The 19,153-nt window shown below is 47.0% G+C and overlaps 1 protein-coding gene and 2 long non-coding RNA genes across 3 annotated transcripts in view; 1 reads left to right on the top strand and 2 right to left on the bottom strand.

Moving 5' to 3' along the window:
• LOC308484587 overlaps nucleotides 1–3,179 on the top strand; it is a 241,250-nt gene extending 238,071 nt beyond the window's left edge. Inside the window, exons 2-3 of the long non-coding RNA XR_013990015.1 lie at nucleotides 79–1,705; nucleotides 3,038–3,179. This is a non-coding gene — a long non-coding RNA (uncharacterized lncRNA). The remainder of the gene's footprint in view (nucleotides 1–78; nucleotides 1,706–3,037) is intronic.
• On the bottom strand, nucleotides 2,899–5,915 carry LOC308484535. The gene is made up of 2 exons (XR_013989943.1): nucleotides 5,454–5,915; nucleotides 2,899–4,021 (listed from the first exon to the last, which is right to left on the bottom strand). It is a non-coding gene; the product is annotated as an uncharacterized lncRNA (long non-coding RNA).
• A 4,645-nt stretch (nucleotides 5,916–10,560) lies between these two features.
• Nucleotides 10,561–14,600, bottom strand: PMIS2 (PMIS2 transmembrane protein). The gene is made up of 2 exons (XM_081018244.1): nucleotides 14,005–14,600; nucleotides 10,561–11,938 (listed from the first exon to the last, which is right to left on the bottom strand). Exons 1-2 carry the CDS (start codon nucleotides 14,317–14,319, stop codon nucleotides 11,765–11,767), a joined length of 489 nt encoding a protein of 162 aa, XP_080874370.1. The 5' UTR covers nucleotides 14,320–14,600; the 3' UTR covers nucleotides 10,561–11,764.
• Nucleotides 14,601–19,153: the final 4,553 nt, after the last annotated feature.

Here is a 19,153-nt window from a genome sequence, read left to right as displayed (position 1 = left end):
CTGAGGCTCCCAAAGCAGAAGAAGAAGAAGAAGAAGAAGAAGAAGAAGAAGGAGGAGGAGGAGGAGGAGGAGGAGGAGGAGGAGGAGGAGTTTGGATTTGATATCTCGCTTTATCACTACCCTAAGGAGTCTCAAAGCGACTAACAATCTCCTTTCCCTTCCTCCCTCACAACAAACACTCTGTGAAGTGAGTGGGGCTGAGAGACTTCAGAGAAGTGTGACTAGCCCGAGGTCACCCAGCAGCTGCATGTGGAGGAGCGGAGACGCAAACCCGGTTCACCAGATTACGAGTCTACCGCTCTTAACCACTACACCACACTGGTATACAATTGCAGTATTGCCACACTGGCATACAATTGCAGTATTTGCCTTTGAAACACAAGACTGCATGAATAGAATAGATGGCATTTACTAATTAACGTTCAAAGTGCATCTTTTTCTTTAGCTTTAAGGCAGGGATGGGGCGCTTCAGGACTGAGTGACCAATGTCCTGCTCCAGGCCTCACTGTTTGGCCCCAGGCCACACCTTCCCTGCCTGGGTACTGTATGGCTTGGGCTGGAATTTGTGGGATGAGAAGACGGGTATGATAGGCATGTATTCCTGTTGGTGAAGCGTTGGGAGAATTTAGGCACCAGGCCCAGCAGTACTGAGAAGACGAGGCAGGAGGGTTAGAAAAGGGAGTTAATTGTCCGGATAACAAGAGGAAGGGAACAAAACTGGAGGATGGAGTCTTATATAGGAGGGTAAAACTGGGCAGGATGGTGGAATAATAATAATAATAATAATAATAATAATAATAATAATAATAATTTATTTATACCCCACCCATCTGGCTGGGTTTCCCCAGTCACTCTGGGCGGCTTCCAACATAATATTAAAATACATTAGTCCATCAAACATTAAAAGCTTCCCTAAACAAGGCTGCCTTCAGATGTTTTCTAAAAGTCTGGTAGTTGTTTTTCTCTTTGACATCTGGTGGAAGGGCGTTCCACAGGGAGGGTGCCACTACCGAGTAGGCCCTTTGCCTGTTTCCCTGTAACTTGGCTTCTCACAGCAAGGGTACCACCAGAAGGCCCTTGGAGCTGGACCTCAGTGTCTGGGCAGAACGATGGGGGTGGAGATGCTCCTTCAGGTATACTGGACCAAGGCTGATTAGGGCTTTAAAGGTCCGCACCAATGCTTTGCATTGTGCTCAGAAGCGTACAGGGAGCCAGTGTAGGTCTTTCAAAACCGGTTTTATGCGGTCTCGGCTACTCCCAGTCACCAGTCTAGCTGCCGCATTCTGGATTACTTGTAGTTTCCGGGTCACCTTCAAAGGTAGCCCCACATAGAGTGCATTGCAGTAGTCCAAGCAAGATATAACTAGAGCATGCACCACTCTGGCAAGACAGTCCGCGGGCAGGTAGGGTCTCAGCCTGCGTACCAGATGGAGCTGATAAACAGCTGCCCTGGACACAGAATTGACCTGCACCTCCATAGACAGCTGTGAGTCCAGAATGACTCCCAGGCTGCACACCTGGTCCTTCAGGGGCATAGTTACCCCATTCAGGACCAGGGAGTCCTCCACACCTGCCTGCCTCCTGTCCCCTAGTGAGGAGAGTTGCAGCTGGGAGCCAGAGGGGTAAGCCCATATCATGATTTTAAGGCAGGGGCAGACTTTGGTCTTTCAGATTTCAGAGACCCCCAGCCCAAGGCCAACATTTGGTGCCTCCCACCTCTCACTTTCCATTCTGCTCAATTCACCATGCCATAGTTGTGGCGCCCAGTGCGGCAGAAGCAGTCACACTGCCCTAAATCCCCCTTTGTTTTAAGGGCATGTATCGTTATATTTTATTGTTGCCAATTCTGGGGCAACTAACATGGCCATTGTCCATGGGACTCTGTGTGGTATCCAACTGAATTCTACTCAGGGTAGCTCCACTGAACGGAATGGACCTAAGTCAGTCATATCCATTAATTTCAATGGGTATACTCTGAGTAGAGGAAGCACTGGATACAACCTAATCATTCCTACTTGGAATGTTTGTGTATAAAAAAGGAATCACCCGTGATGTCCGTCGCTTGCTAAGTGTAGAGCATTTGTCCATGACAAGTCTGCGTTTGTAATGCAAGTTGTTCATATGTTGCGAGTTTGCATAAGTCTTCAATCCAATCGTAGAAGGGAGCCGCATTTTTATTTTTCCAATTCATCAGGATCAGTCTTTTTGCTGTGGTAAGGGCACGGAGAGTCCACTCGTATTGTCCTTTTGTAAGGTTCCATGAGCTGGCTATATAATTTGAGAGGCTATTTTTCTGCAAATGTACGGTTGTTCCATACAGTTCTGTTGATGGTTCCAGTTACCCTCTGCCAAAAATCTTTCAATATAGGACAATGAAAAAACATATGTTTTGGAGAAGCATTATCCTATTGCATCTTCAACAGTTAGATACATTAGATAGCCCTTTTTTAAACAAACGAAATGGGGTCCAGTATATTCCAAATATTATTTTTTGTTGTATGAGCCTCAATCTAAGGTCCATTGACACCCTTGTTATAGCACTTAAAACAGTTTCCCACTATGTGGTCGAAATGGAGATCTCTGATTCTTCCAATCCACCCTCAGTACCTGTATATCAAATTGGTTTGCTAATAACAAAGATTCATATATGTTGATGGCTGGTTTTTTTTTTGTTGCGTAAGATTTAATCAGTGATATTTGGAATCCATTCTTACAAATACTGTAATAGGTTAAGATCTGGTGAAGTACAATAACAACCTTGTAAAGCATAGAGTTCTGGTCCCCCCCACTTTATTTTCCCTTCTACACGGGTTCTGTTTCTCTTTTTCTTTTTCTCTCTTTTATTCACGTCTCTCAGTGTTTAGTGCACATATAATTATGTACTTTTTGAACTTTCAATAAAGATGCAATAGTAATTTATTATTTGTACCCCGCCCATCTGGCTGGGTTTCCCCAGCCACTCTGGGCAGCTTCCAACAAAGATTAAAAATACATTAAAATGTCACACATTTAAAAACTTCCCTGAACATGTCAAAAGAAGAAGTAGTGTAGAGCATTTGAATATTTTAATAACTTTGCTTTGGTAGATTAGGGTTCACGTTTTGTAACCTTGCCTTGTTTAACCATTACGCCTACATAGTAAACAGTTCTAGTCACTCACTTCCACACATTCACATACCGATGGTTTATTTTGGCTTTATATTATGTCTGTATTTTTCCATCTCTGATCTATAATTGTAAATGGAGTATGCCTATTGTCACCAGATCCTGCTTGATAACATTGTGTTTTTCAGAATCTCTTATAAACCCCATCCCCGTTTTTAAAAATTATTATGTGTACAGTGGTACCTCGGGTTACATACGCTTCAGGTTACATATGCTTCAGGTCACAGACTCCGCTATCCCAGAAATAGTGCTTCAGGATGAGAACAGAAATCGTGCTCCGGTGCCGCAGCAGCAGCGGGAGGCCCCATTAGCTAAAGTGGTGCTTCAGGTTAAGAACAGTTTCAGGTTAAGAACAGACCTCCAGAACGAATTAAGTACTTAACCTGAGGTACCACTGTATAGGAATATATGGCAGAGTATAGGATATTATATTTTCCCCCCTAGGTAGAACTTCCAAGAGCACTTGATGTCCCCTTTGGGACAATGCTTTGAAGTTCACACATCCCATTGTTGGTCATCAAGTAAAATAAACAGAAATCATGTGATGAGCCTGTACATGTGACTCAGTCCTTTAGCACTTCCTGCTATGGAATGATTCATAAAGCACAGCGTCCAGCCAGGCCTTCTTCTCAGTAGTGCAACGGTGGGGAGGTCTTTCGAAATGTGGAGGCTCTGCAGTGAATCCTCAGTCAAGTGGGTGCTGGTTTTGCAGTTGCCAATACAAAGTTGCCATTATGATGATATACATAACGAAGCAGAAGCAGCCCACTCCGAGGGCTGTGTGGTTCAAGATGCGAGCCATCCTGGAGTTTCGCTTGGCAGCTATCACATCTCCATTAAAGTTGCCTTCTTGGGTCTGTGGAGAAAGAGAGTGAGAACTGATGACAGATGTAAAGGAGAAGTAGACCTGTGCATCACCAGCAAGGTACAGTGATACCTTGGTTGTCGAACGGCTTGGCTCCTGAACAAATCGGCTCCCGAACGCCTCAAACCTGGAAGTAAGTGTTCTGGTTTGTGAATGTTTTTTGGAAGGTGAACTTCTGACGTGGCTTCTGTGGCTTCCAATTGAGTGCAGGAAGCTCTTGCAGCCAATTGGAAGCTGCACCTTGGTTTTCGAATGGTTCTGGGAGTCAAAGGGACTCCCGGAATGGATTAAGTTCGACAACCAAGGTACCACTGTACTCCAAAACTCCAGATAACCCCACTCAGTGGTTTTATGTCGCTGTTAAACAGCAGAGGGGATAAAATCAAACCCAGAGGAACCCCACACTGAAGAGCACTCCCTGAGCATCACCTTCTAGAAATGACCATCCAAGTAGGACCTGGGCCACCATGAAACAGGCCACCCACCCCTAACTCAGAAAGCTGCCCAGCAGCTCAGACAAAGCCTAGTTTGTGAAAACAAATGCCCCAAAGAATCCATGCAACTTTAAAGTGGTCATCAGAGACTCTTTCCTGTTTCGCTGCAACAGGCTAACCCAGCTGTCTCTCTGGATGTTGGCTGCCTAAGAGTCATCCTGCACTTGCCGGGGAACAGGAGTCAAGTCCTCTTTACGTGGTGAGGTGCAGGACTCTGAAACAAAAGGAGGAAGGCTACGCAGGAGACACCCCAGAAACATTGCTACCCAAAGTGCCTGTGGGGCCAGTGTCTGACTCCTCATTGGTCAGAGGCTGTGACAATGTCACATTTAGACTTGGAGGACCCACTACAAGTAGGGAATCCTCTGCTCCATCATAGCAGCAAGAGACCAATGCAGAGGACTGGGCCCCTTTAAGCAAAACAAAAACTTTCAGCGCTGGCAGAGGCAGCTGTGCTGAGGCTCATTTTATTTCCTGCTGAAGCGTAGGAGATTCAGAGTTGCAGATCTTAGCTTGAGCCCCTCCAGCCAGCTGGAACCCTCCTGCACACAGACGTGATTCAGTCCCCTCTCTAGACCTCACCCTGCCTGAGTTTTGCCTTGACTGAGCAAAAGCAACATCTGAGCGATCCCCTTATCCTGTTCTCTTTGAAACCACCACCTACTTTGTGCTCTGCCATTTCTCCCTGTCCCTGTGGACAACACGGTGGCTTGAATTATTGGGGTGGAGAAAGGGCCCCCAAACCTTGAAATCCAGAAGCCTTAGGCTCATCTGCCCCCCTGAATTTCAGCTACAACACAAGCCACCCTGTAGCCTTCTACAGGCCTCTGCTACAGGGGCCACCAGAAAAGGTCATGGGGCCTATTGGACTGCCTGTTATTATAGCACTACATCTCCCCCAGCCCAAAGAAAAAGAGGGAGGAGCTCACCTTTATAGAGTAAACTAAGGCAGCAATGCCCAGGGGGAGGCAGCAGCAAAGCATGGTACAGATAGAGTAGGCCAGGTAATCAGGCTCCTTGGCAGGTGGACCACAAATGATGACGGTGGCCTGCGGAGGTTGAAGAATCGGAAACTGGTGGGATCCTGCACCAGCTGCAACATAATGTTGGTACTGGGATGGCACAGGGTTAGAGGGCCAGCCCATGCGACGGGGTTCTGATCCAGAAAGAGATTTAGCTGGCTCAGGGTCTTCATGGGAGTCTTTGTCAGAGTAAGGAGGTGGATTCTGAGTGATGGGTTCCTCTTTCAGCCTCTCGTAGTTGCTCATGGTGAACGGCCTGCTCTCCTTTTCCTTTTTGGTGTTCCCTGAACGCAGCCTCTAAAGTCTTTTGCTCTGCTCCTCCTCAGCTGTCTGTGATTAGCTGCTGGTGCTTTACGCTTCCTCCCCTTGGCCGCCCCCTCCAGCCCTTCTCCCCCTCCCCTCCCCTCTTCCTCTTTCTGCAAACTTCGGTCTTTTTTTTTTGTCTGGGAGCTGGCTTTACATTGCCGGCTTCTCTGCTCAAGTGACCCCTAGTCTGGGCTCTGGCTGTGGAAGAATATAACAGCAGCTCCACCAGGTCTTCCAGCCCAGAAGTATGAAGGGCTAGGAATGAGGAAATTGGTAACCCAAAGCAGTCAGATTAATACTGAGTGTGGCCTTCACTTTCCTCATATTTTCTGTGTGACTGAATGGACATGCATGCACACACACCATTTCAAAGCTGCAAATGGGCCCGTGCTTCCATATTTTATGTTATCGCAAAGTCAGAAACTGAGGCAAAAATTGGTTGTTGGAACCAGGTCTGGTGCTGGAAATTGCTTTAGTAGTCCTGGCAGAATTGCCAAAAACCTTTCTTTTGTTTTGGAGACCGGCTGGTCACTCTCAATGAGTAGTTTTTCGAATGGCTAGGAAATGCATGAAAGAGGGATGCCTCTCTCTGTCCACCATTCTTATCTCCAAGTACTCCTGACCGGGAACACGTTGTAGCCCAGGTTTCAGCAAACAAAGGACAGATTGCCTTTTGAGAAAGAGATAAATGTTGCTTCCAGCTGACTCGCTTATTGGCCACCCATCCTGATTTGTTTGCACAAAGTTGATGGGGGAAATTAAGATGACAGCAGCTGTTTATTAAGCAATCACTCGTCCTGCTTGTTAGATCAGAAAACATTATCCCAACTCAGATCTCATTTTCTACCATAGACATTCTCAGATCAATATGGTACAAAAACCAAAGCAAGGATCCCCAGCACAGGGAAGCTGTCTGCAGCACCCTAAAGCCGGTGCTGGAACTGGGACTGTTGGAGGGGCTGTAGCCGTGGCGGCTGCTCCTGTAGCCCACACTCTTAGGCATGGGTAGGCAAACTAAGGCCCGGGGGCTGGATCTGGCCCAATCGCCTTCTAAATCTGGCCCGCGGACAGTCCTGGAATCAGCGTGATTTTACATGAGTAGAATGTGCCCTTTTATTTAAAATGCATCTCTGGGTTATTTGTGGGGCATAGGAATTCCCCCCCCCCCCCAAATATACTCTGGTCCCCCACAAGGTCTGAGGGACAGTGGAAAAGTTTGCTGACCCCTGCTCTCAGGCTTATCTGCACTTAACTTTTTCCTAGCTCTTTTCAAATCTTCACATTGAAGTGTGGTTTCCCCCCCTTCCCAGCAAAAACCCATACTTTAGCGTGCGGTCAGTTCGGATTTTCCATGCTTTGCGGTTTGCTCGGATTGAGCTTGAAACAACCAGTTTTCCGGAGTGTGGATAAACCTTTAGTAAGAACGGGTTTAGGGCTGTGCGACACGAACTGGGCGCTGAGCCAGGGGGGAGCCTTTTGAAATCCGGGTAAGGGAGACTTTAGGACCCTGTCAGAAGCTTGCGCCTCCTTCCTAAAGTTTGGAAAGGCCTTTGGGGGGTGGCGAAGTCCAGTGTTGGCGTCGCACAGGGCCCCCATGTTACCTGTGTCCGCCACCGCCCTTCCTTTTACGCGTCGTTTTTGCAGAGCCGGAGTCTGAACGGACGGCACCCGCTGCTGTGTGACCAGCTCCTGCTGGCGCCACGTCGGGGTGTGTGAGCAAGAGAGAGAGAGGAAGCATTGGGTGCGGGGCTTGTGTGGCCCCGTGGCTTCCTGTCGCTGGAGCCCAGGAAGAGAAGCTGGGGAAGGCAGGGCGAGGATGGGGAGAAACAGAGTGGGCATTTAGGGTTGCGAAGGAGAACTGGGTTAGTTGCATAAATGACTGCCCCGTTGGCCTTTACCGTTTGACGCAAAAGCGCAGCAGGAGCGGGCGAGGGGGATGGAGGGAGAAAGCAGGGAAAGGCACCAAAACTTCCACTCTTTCCTAGCCTTTTCTCCTACCACCCCACACTTGCGAGCGGTGGGGATGTTGGGGGGGGGAGAGGGAGGGTGAGCAGCCAACTGGAGGAGAGGCTCACAGAAGCTGGAGACAGATCGGTTTGCAACGCATGTGGAAATGGGCGCACTGCGCATCTTTACATTCGTGTAAGAAGAACGCCTGGCGTGCTCTGGTCCATGGGGTCACGAAGAGTCGGACACGACTAAATGACTAAACAACAACAACAACAAGAACGCACAAGCACGCGCACAGCAGGCAGTGCACTCACCACCTCGCTCCCAAGACAGCCCCAGGGAGATTGGCGTGTTGCACGATCTTAATTCAGATCACAGCCGTGCAAGCGGCTCACTCATCCCTCCAACTGTCCCTCCTCACTTTTTGCAACGTTTTGAAAGCTGATCTCTCTTTTCCCCACCCCAGCACCATTTAATCCAGAGTGAAGGTAAAACCACCCATAGGATTGCTTTTGTTGGGTGGTCTGAATGGCTAAGAAATGCATGAAAGTGAGAGACCTCTCCCTCCCTGCCCCCCCCATTATTCCTGCTCTGAATGGAAGGAGCGTCTCCATCCCCATCCAGTGCCCTGTGAGAAGCCAAGTTACAGGGAACCAGGCAGAGGGCCTTCTCGGTAGTGGCACCTGCCCTGTGGAACGCCCTCCCACCAGATGTCAAAGAGAAAAACAACTACCAGACTTTTAGAAGACATGTGAAGGCAGCCCTGTTTAGGGAAGCTTTTAATGTTTGATGGACTATTGTATTTTAATATTTTGTTGGAAGCTGCCCAGAGTGACTGGCGAAACCCAGCCAGATAGGCAGGGTATAAATAAATTATTATTATTATTGCCTAGGTTTCAGAAAATGAAGGCCAGATTGCCTTTTTAGATAGAGCTAAAGGTTGATTCCTAGCAGAAGAGTAGTGGCAAGTTCGTAATAATAATAATTAGGGTTGCATTGCCATGATCAATGCAGATCTCCACGTGTTGCCTTTCAGTTAGGGGTCCTATTTCCTGTGTGTGTGTGCATGGGCAGATGATTTGGAATGTTCCAATATCTTCTTTCAGAGCCACTTAAGTTGTCTCTTCCTTGAAGCCCCACTGCATGGAACAAAACTTGCACACTGTTCTCTTGAAGTGAAAGCACCTTGTATTTCCAGTGTCCCTTAAATGTTTCTTCCCACACACCTTCTCCAGAGTGACCCTAGGAGCCGCTCCTAACTCACCTCTTTCCATTCTGATGGGTTATAATCAACACAAATGGTGAAAAGAGCTCTTTTTGGTGCTTAAAAAATCCCCAAACCCCTCCCATGCTGTTCGGGAGGCTCTGCGACACTGGAGACAGAGACTGTGCTGGGACTTTCCTGCAGCAGGACATAATGGGTATTTTGGGTATTTGACCTCCTGTGACCCTTGACCACTGCTGCTTCTAGATGACCTGTTTATTGCACCATTCACCCTGATATATTTGCACAACAATTGCAGGGGAACGTTGATGTCATCAGCTGCTAATGGAACATTTATATGGTGCATGCTTTTATTTGTATGGCGAAAGGTTAGGTGACGTTGCAGTGCATTGCCTCATTTCTTCCTGTATTGCAAAAAGTCTGATTATTGGGGGAAGTGGGTTAATTGCAGAAGAGCATCAAAACTGCTGCCATGTGATTGTTGGACCCTCCCCCCCCCGGAATAAGGACAGTCTAGATTGAAGGACAGCCGCTGAAGTTTGGAGGTTTCTCCCTCTCTCATTACACTAGAACTCATGGATCTCCAATAAAGCTGAAAGTTGGCTCATTAAGGAGAAATAACAGAATGTACTTCATGCAGTGCTTAGTCCAGCTATGGAACTTGGGATGGCCACAAACTTAGATGGCTTTAAAGAAGAGGATTAGACAGTTTCATGGAGGAGAGGGCTATCAAAGGCTGTTAGGCATGATGGCTTTGTTCTGCCTTCACAGCTGAAGTCAGTGAATCTGCCATGAAGGTGTCATGATTAGGCATGTCAGGGAATTCTGATGAAAACAGAAACGAGAGCGGAAATGGACAATGTTGGCTCATTCGCCCCCATATCTGTAATGGAAACCCCTCTAGCAGGTTAAGTCAGTGTTCCCTGTTGTTGCTGCTTTCAATCTACAAATTACGTCCCCTCTCCCCACCCCCCATTTGTGTTGTGTTTTCTTTGCGTCAAAATGAATGGGGTGGAATGACTTAATGACAACATAATGTAAGTAATTTATGTAATTTCACCACAGTGGACAGTAAGACGAATAACTAGGGCTGCCATACGTCTGGGAAAACACAGACATGTCCTCTTTTGGGGGTCAACATGCCCATCAGGGTGGATTTGTACATTTTAAAGGAAATGTCCGGGATTTTTTTTTTGTTTTTGGCAGTGGCTTGGGCTCAGGCTGCTCTTGCATGCTATTGCCACTTCAGCCCGAGCCGGTGAAAGAGGCACATGGACACTCTGCATGCCATGGCTGCTGACAGTCCAAGCTGAGGAAAGAGGTGCACCCACACACCTCTTTTCCCGGCTCAGGCTGTCCTCTTTTTTGCTCTTCAAAATATAACAACCCTAGAATAACACACTTTGGGGCAGAAGGTGAACTGCAGCAGAATGGAGAAAGAGCTGCATGTGACAGATAATGAACATTTATCCCACTGTCCTTTCTCTATGTGGAACCAATAGCAGTTTTGTGAAAACATCGCACAACACAGAATCATGGTGATCTCATTGTATATTTTATTTATTTTGCCTCAGATAGCTCTCTAAGCATCTCACAAGTGCCTTCTTTGCATTAAAAACATATGGGATGTTATCACAGGATCTTCTTCTTTTTCTTCTTCTTCTTCTTTGGCGATCACTCGTAGTCGAATAAGATTGTCTTACATAAACACGGTTTTAACAATCAGTCCGTAGGTGACTGCGCAGGCCAATTCTGGATCCACACGTCCTTCCACAGTGGGGACATTGGTTTCTGGGTGGGAGCTGATCACGGTGTGGATTTGCCAAGTGTGCCTTCCTCTTAGCACATTTCTCCCTTGCATTCTGAGTTCAAGTGTCTTCAAAGCCTTTGGTAAAGGCTGTTCCCCAACTGGAGCGCTTGCAGGCCAGTGTTTCCCAGTTGTCGGTGTTCATACTACATTTTTAAAGATTTGCCTTGAGACAGTCCTTAAACCTCTTTTGTTGACCACCAGCATTATGCTTTCCATTTTTAAGTTTGGAATAGAGTAGTTGCTTTGGAAGACGATCATCAGGCATCCACACAACATGACCAGTCCAACGAAGTTGATGTTGAAGAATCATTGCTTCAACACTGGTGATCTTTGCTTCTTCCAGTACACTGATATTAGTTCGTCTGTCTTCCCAAGTGATGTGTACAATTTTTCGGAGACACCGTTGATGGAATCTTTCGAGGAGTTGGAGATGGCATTTATAAGATTCCATCAACGGTGTCTCCGAAATTTTTTATGAATAAGGCCAAAGAAGTAGGACGATGGAGAATGGGATGGGTGTCAAGGATAGGGCTTGGGTAGAAATGTGTGCCCTGACAACTGTTGTGTTACATGCATGTCCCAATTCTTATCTGTGAAATGTTGGAAGAATGGTCAGCAGTGAAGAGGAACAGGACAAGACCAGAAGACTCTCGAAATCGAAATAACTCTGGGTGGGAGAATGAGAGAGGGGAGAGATACTCTTGGAAGGAGTTTGAGATCTTTGGGTATCACAGAGCTGGCTCACACATGATGTTCATCGCTTGACATTGTAAATCTATCCCTAGTTAGAACAAGGGTATGGGAGTCAGCTCAGAACATACCACTTTACAGAACGATTCAAAGAGCATGACGTCAATTTAGGAGGACTTCTCAGACTTGGGCATCTTGGGCAGGGAATGACTTTTAGCATATGAACGTTGTGTATCCTCAGGGGCTGATGGTTGGCACTTCGATTATCTGGTGAGAAATATTCATCCAGAAGATGATGTATATAATCAGGCACCCAAGACCCACTCCGAGTGCCGTGTGAGCCAATATGAGTGCCACCCTGGAGTTTCGTCGAGCGCTTATGTAGTTTCCATTTTGGTTGGCGTTTTGGGTCTGGGGAGAAAGAGAACAAACTGGATCAGGGGAGGAGCACACTGACCCCTTATCTCTTCCCGAATGTGTGTGGCATAGTGCGAATGTGTGTGGCATAGTGCGAAACCCATGTACAAAGTGGTAACTTGCCCTAGTCTGCAGGGGCATAACTGACCACTGTAACATCATGGCAAGTGAAGAACCATCTCCCGAACCAAAGATACAAGGCGGAGGTTCGATTCTCCTTGCTGCTTGACAGGAGGTTCCAGATGATCATCTGGTTCAGTGGTAATATGCAGTACTGTCATGGTAAACATTGCCTCTTGTCAACATGCAATGTTTTCTGATTTATCCGCACTCCCAGATGCAGTAACTTACCGTATCAGCAAAACCCAGACAAAAGAAACATTCAGAACAGTGCTGCACACAGCAAATAGTTCCAGCTATGGAATTCACTCCCTCAAGAGGGAGTGATGGCTTAGGTAAAGGTAAAGGTACCCCTGCCCGTACGGGCCAGTCGTGACCGACTCTGGGGTTTCATGCTCATCTCGCTTAAGAGGCCGGGAGCCAGCGCTGTCCGAAGACACTTCCGGGCCACGTGGCCAGCGTGACGAAGCTGCTCTGGTGAGCCAGCACCAGCGCAGCGCATGGAAACGCCGTTTACCTTCCCGCTATAAAGCAGTACCTATTTATCTACTTGCACTTAGGGGTGCTTTCAAACTGCTAGGTGGGCAGGAGCTGGGACCGAACGACGGGAGCTCACCCCGCCGCGGGGATTCGAACCGCCGACCATGCGATCGGCAAGTCCTAGGCACTGAGGTTTTACCCACAGCGCCACCCGCGTCCCTAGCGCCACCCGCGTCCCTAGTGATGGCTTGGATGGCTTTAAAAGAGGATTTTAAGGTAGTTAAGACTTAATAGTGGCTACTAGCCACAATAACCAGCCATAGTCACTAATTGTTGCTGGAAATTCCAACTGGGGAGAGGGCTGCTGTGCTCTTGTCCTGCTTGCAAGCTTCTAGTGCGCATCTGGTTGGCCACAGTGAGAACAGGATTCTGGACTAGAAGGGCCACTGGCCTGACCCAGCAGGCTTTTCTTAGGCTGTTATGGATTCATGGGTGGCATGCCACAGCTCAGATAAAACACAGAGGGGGGCTCTGTTCCATAAAAACAGTTGCCACCATAAATGGGCTTGCCTTTAAGCTTCCACGAGCTTCTCTCTTTGTTTTGGTGCAACATATTGTCTCAGCTACCAGGGCTAGGCCTAGACATTTTGCTGCCTGTGGGCCAGGCGGCACCGTCGTATTTCAGTGTATGGAATCCAGCTATACTGGCAACAGCATTTTGCTTCAACACAGGTGATGGTACGGTGTCCTCAGCCTAGATCAGGCATAGGCAAACTTGGCCCTCCAGATGTTTTGGGACTACAACTCCTATCATCCCTAGCTAACAGGACCAGTGGTCAGGGATGATGGGAATTGTAGTCCCAAAACATCTGGAGGGCTGAGTTTGCCTATGCCTGGCCTAGATTGTCTCAGAGCCGTTAGCCACAGGGGGGCTAGCTGGGTATTTTGCCCTGTGTGAACCCTCAAGGGGGAAGCCCCCACCCAGTTTCCCTCTGAGTAGCCTAGATTGTCTCAGAGGAAAACTGAGCGGGGGCTTTCCCCTCGAGGGTTCATACAGGGCAAAATACCTGGATGGCTCCCCTGTAGCTAAGGCCCTGTTTTAGCTCTAACTAGGGGACTCTTAACAACTCTCAGCACCAGGGTTTCCTCCCCCCCCCAGCTGGATCTCACCAGAACCGAATTCTGGCACCTCTCAGGTGGGTGCCATTTCCTTCATAAGAGAACAAGGGAGACATTCGTGGTGAGTTCCAGCGCCTCTTTTTCTAGAAAAATAGCACCCTTAAGAAGTTACAGTCCCCAGGATTCTTTGGGGGAGGGGGAAGCCACGACTGTTTAAAGTGGTATGATACTGTTTTAAGTGTCTGGTGCAGATGGGGCCTTAGATGTCAGCACAGGCAGCTGTCCCTGCCCTTTAAGGTCCCCCCAGTCCTCTCTCAAACACTCACTCAGCTCCCACTCACCTGAATCGAGTATGTAAGGGCAGCAACACCCAAGGGGAGGCAACAGCAGAGCATGGTGAAGATGGAGTACGCCATGTAATCCGGTTCACGGCTGGGCTGCACGGAACTGATGACGATGGTTTGCGAAGTTTGTGCTATGCTGGCTGGACCATAGTAAGGGGTGTACTGGTGTGGCATAGCGGGAGTTCCTCTGCTGCCCGTGGTGGGTGCCATCCCAGCAGAAGGACCAGGCTCCTCGTTCTTTGCAGAGTAGGGGGGTGGATTATCCATGTGTAGAGCATTTTCGTTCATCCTCTCATATTTGATGTCACTCATGGTGCAGGTCTGGCTCTCCTTTCTCCACTGGCTTGCTGTTCTGCTAGAGAAGTCTCTCTTCCCTTTCTCTCGGTATCCCTGCTTCTTGGGTTGTCTGCTGCGTGACCTGCAGTCCCCGTCTCTCCTCGGTCGGTTGCACCTCCAGCCCTTTCCCTTCCCCTTTCCCCTCCTCCTGTCGTGGTACCAGACCCACTGCTCTGAATATTCTTTCAGAAGAGTCCTTGCTCTATAACCTAGGCTGATCTGCTTGGCTCTCTTGCTTTAGGGGAGCTGTGTGCAATGCTCTGCCCTTGGACAAAACAACTGGGCACCGTGGTCCTCCCTCCCACCCTGCAAAATGTGTGGGTGTTTGGAATGAGGAATTAGATAATGAATAACCCCAGCCGATTGATACCAAATGTAGAAACGCCAGGGAGCATTTGATATCCCCTTATCCTTCCCTAGGAATGGAGGATAAATTAGTTTTTCTCTGCATTTTAATGCAGAACTACCTAAACTGTACTTCTCAAACCAATATACACTTCTCCAGATTTTGCAAAGCATTTCTCCAACCAAACAATATCCATATATTAGGGTGAGAGGTGCCTAAAAACGCATGTTTCAGTGAAAATGATATACAAAACTGCATTATACGTTGGGGGAAATTGCTTGCAGAAATATGTACATTAGTCAAAATGTGTTTATTGAGAGAAATTAACACTGAAATGCTGGTATATATACAGATAGATAGATAGATAGGTAGGTAGGTAGAAAATTTATTACGGTCGGAGACCAGCTTATAAAACACACTTGGGGGTACAATCCCAGAAGGAAAACAAATATTTAAAAGAATGTACAACAATAAATTTAAAATTTATAAATGTGATAAGCTTAAAACTTTAAGATAAGCTACTGCAGAGAGATGACCCAGAGTCACCCACGGAACCGAGTTTGGGGATTTTCTTAACGAACTAGTTTGAGTCAGGGGATGGTCTGCACCTGCAGATCTGTACACAGAATCTGGCGACCATCCGGGTCATCTTATGATCTTTGCCTAACAGGAAAAGGTCTAATTTTTGCTTTTCCAGGAGGTCAGTGAGCCTCACCAGCAGGGGATCAATGGTCTCACTACGTGCCTCTTCATAAAAGGGACACCTAAAGAACAAGTGCTCTGGGCTTCCTATATCCCCCAATGAACAGGCGCAAAGTCTCTGAGCATATGGGACTTTTTAAAAGGATCCTTCCAGGACCGGTGAGGGCAGAGCATTTTTGGATACGAGAAAGAAGAAATATGCTGCCGGTGTGGCTATCTCTTTCTCGATTTCACACACACACACACACACACACACACACACACAGGTTTTGGAAAAAAGAAACTACTAATTGCTGCAGAAATATGGAGAACTGAACTTAAGTTTGGAGAAATGAGAAACTTGGGTCATGGTCACACTGTACACGTAAAGCACTATTTTACCACTTTAAACAGGCATTGGTTTCTCCCAAAGCCCCCCCCCCCCCAGTTTATTAAGGGCATTGAGAGTTCTTTGGAGACTGATTCTCCCCTCCCACAGCTACAATTCCCAGCAGGGATGCCAACTTGAATAAAATATGGCACCCACCCACCATTTGAATGGGAATTCCCTTCAACTTTGGGAGGGGGTGGCCCCCTGAAATATATTTTTTTTGGGGGGGGGCAAAGGGACTCGGCTCCTACAATTCCCCCTGACAGGGTCGGCCTGGACTTGCTGCCTCCTCAGCAGTCCCTCCCCAATGTTGCCTCCACATCAGCCTCTTGGCAAATAGGAGCTCCTGCTGGGATCCTCCCAGCCCTTTGTTCCTTCACCCCAACCCTTCTCATTGTTGATTTGATTCCCTCCCTTGTTCCTGGTGCAGATCTTCATTCCCCCTTCCTCCCGTTTTTGCAGTTTGCCTCAGGTGCCAAAATGTCTTGGGACAGCTCTGTTTCCCCCGTGAAAGGGATTGATTGTTAAACCAGAAGTCGGAGATTTGGGGCTGCTGGCCCTATGCTGTGGGACCTTCTTCCAGCAAAGTTTCAGGCATTCTCACTTTTGATTTCAGTTTTACCTTGGATACTTTTGTTATTTTATGTTGACAGGTCTATGTGGCTGCTTGAAGCTTTTTTCTTTTTTTCCTGACTAGCCAGGTATTGCTTTACGTTTTGTTGTCATGAACCACCCAGAGATTGCAGTATATAAATAAAAGGACACCTGGAGAGCTTTCGAGAACTAATGCTGAGTTTCCCTCCTCCCTCCCCATTGCTTTTCCTTTTGTGCCTTTTAGATCGTAAGCCTGAGGGCTGAGATTGCTTTGTTTGGCTTTTATGAAATTTATCTGTGAGCTGCTCTGGGAGCCGTTTTTGGCTGAAGAACTGGGCAAAGCAATTATAAATCAATGCATGAAGACATAAATTAGCAGCAATGGCAACAAGGAACCTCCATGCTTAGGGGCACAATATCTTAGAAGACCAATTGCAGTGGGGGCGACAGTGAGGGATGGGATTTGTCTTTATGCCCTGCTTGTCACCTTCTAGAAGAAGGGTTGGGAAATCTCTGGTGGTCCTCCAGGTGGTGTTGAATTCCACCTCTTATCAGAGATGAGGAGAGTCAGAGTCCAACAACAAGCCAAGGGACAAAAATTCCCCTTCTCTGTTCCAGAAGCTTCTGAGCAACACTTCTGGGAAGAAAGCCTTGTGCTGGACAGCTGTCTGATGCAATAGCTGTGATGCAACAGGAGACTTCTTATCATAGCTATAATGAAACTTGTTTTCCACAAATTCGGTGACATTATATTCAGGGTCATTAACCAGCAGTCCGTTCCTAGTTGCACTTCCCCCTTTATCTCGTGACTTTTGGATTGAACATGGAGGGCTCGGGCTACAGGATCAAGAGAAAAGTCCTGTGAAAAGCCCCCCCCCCCCATACATCCATTGGTGGCTGCTGTCCAATGGAACTGGTAGGGCAGAATACAGTGAGACCCTCACTAGGTGGCAGTAGATGACTTACTCCAAGTATGACCATTGATCCATCTAGCTTAGTATTGTCTACACTGATTGGCAGTGACTCTCTAAGGTTTCAGGCAGGGTTCTGTCCCAGGATTACCTGAAGATGCTGTGGATTAAACCTGGGCTCTTCTGAAACAAAGAATTTATTTATGTATGCAACAACAGCGGCAAGAGTCTTGATAGCACAAGGATGGAAGAATGAGGAAACCCCAACAAAAGAACAGTGGCAAGAGAAATTGATGAACTATGCAGAACTGGTCAAACTGACATACAAACTGCCAGATAAGGACAACTGTGACTTTAAAGAAGAATGGGAACTTTTCACAAATTAGTTAAAAAGACAACAAAATGAATTGGACTCCTTGGCAGGTTTTGAATAAACATACACTTATTTATTGATTGATAACATGGTAGACAGATAATGTGAGGATTTGTAGAAGAAGAAGAAGAAGAAGAAGAAGAAGAAGAAGAAGAAGAAGAAGAAGAAGGAGAGTTTGGATTTGATATCCCGCCTTTCACTCCCTTTAAGGAGTCTCAAAGCGGCTAACATTCTCCTTTCCCTTCCTCCCCCACAACAAACACTCTGTGAGGTGAGTGGGGCTGAGAGACTTCAAAGAAGTGTGACTAGCCCAGGGTCACCCAGCAGCTGCATGTGGAGGAGCGGAGACACGAACCCGGTTCCCCAGATTACGAGACTACCGCTCTTAACCACTACGCCACATTGTATACAGTGGTACCTCAGGTTAAGTACTTAATTTGTTCCGGAGGTCTGTTCTTAACCTGAAACTGTTCTTAACCTGAAGCACCACTTTAGCTAATGGGGCCTCCTGCTGCTGCCGCGCTGCGGAGCCTGATTTCTGTTCTTATCCTGAAACAAGGTTCTTAACCTGAAGCACTATTTCTGGGTTAGCGGAGTGTGTAACCTGAAGCGTATGTAACTCGAGGTACCACTGTAATTTTATAACATGCAGAGAATAATATGGGTTGAGAAATCAGAGAGAGGAGCTGAGGGAAGTCTTTGGGCGGGGGGAAGGAGGGTTTGAGGGGGTGGGGGAAAGGGGAAAAAATAATGAATATGATATGTTTTGATATGTTGTTATGTTGAAATTGCTAATAAAAACATTAAAAAAACCCTGGGCTCTTCTCCATGTAAGCAGATGCTTTGCCACTGAGTTACGGTCTTTTCTCTGACCAGATCTCCCTTGCTTTAAAAAAACCCAAAAGTTAACGCATAAAAAGAGTCTTGCTGGATCACGCAAACGGTGCTGAGGTTTTCTGCCATCTATCGTCGAAGAGTAGGTAGGAATGTAAATAAAGATTGTTTGTGATACTGTGCGGCTGTGTTTATAGCCCATCGAAATGGCTACCTCCAGCATGTAGCATGCAGGATTTATTGCTTCCAAAGGCCTGTATTTAGTTTAATATGATGGTTAAAGTAAGACATAAACAAGCTGTCTTAGGGCTGGGCTGCTTTGCTGTGCAACTGGAGATGAGGAACGGTTTAAACATTCCCGAGACACTGCATTTTGAAGCCAGAGCTGGATTAAGACCTTGAGAGCTTCTCAGCACTGAAGAGATTATAGTGCTCCCTGCAGATAGGTAATCCAAAATAAAAACTAAACACTAAAATAAAAAAGCTTTATTTGAAATGACACAGAATTTACATGTATGCTACAATTAAAATAACTTCTTTCCCCTCAGTTTTCTGATTTCCAAATTCCGGATAAGTTCATCGAAGTCACTTGACAAAACATGTCTGATTCCATATAGAGTACGGAAAGTGAATCAAGTTGGCCACATGGTTGCTCTCTGAGGAGTTTTTTCCCCCGGGTG

This window comes from Podarcis pityusensis, assembly GCF_964106645.2.
Source record: "Podarcis pityusensis genome assembly, chromosome: 8".
NCBI lineage: Eukaryota > Metazoa > Chordata > Lepidosauria > Squamata > Lacertidae > Podarcis > Podarcis pityusensis.
The sequence above is the reverse complement of the archived record's forward strand: the minus strand, read 5'-3'. Positions and strand labels throughout refer to the sequence as shown.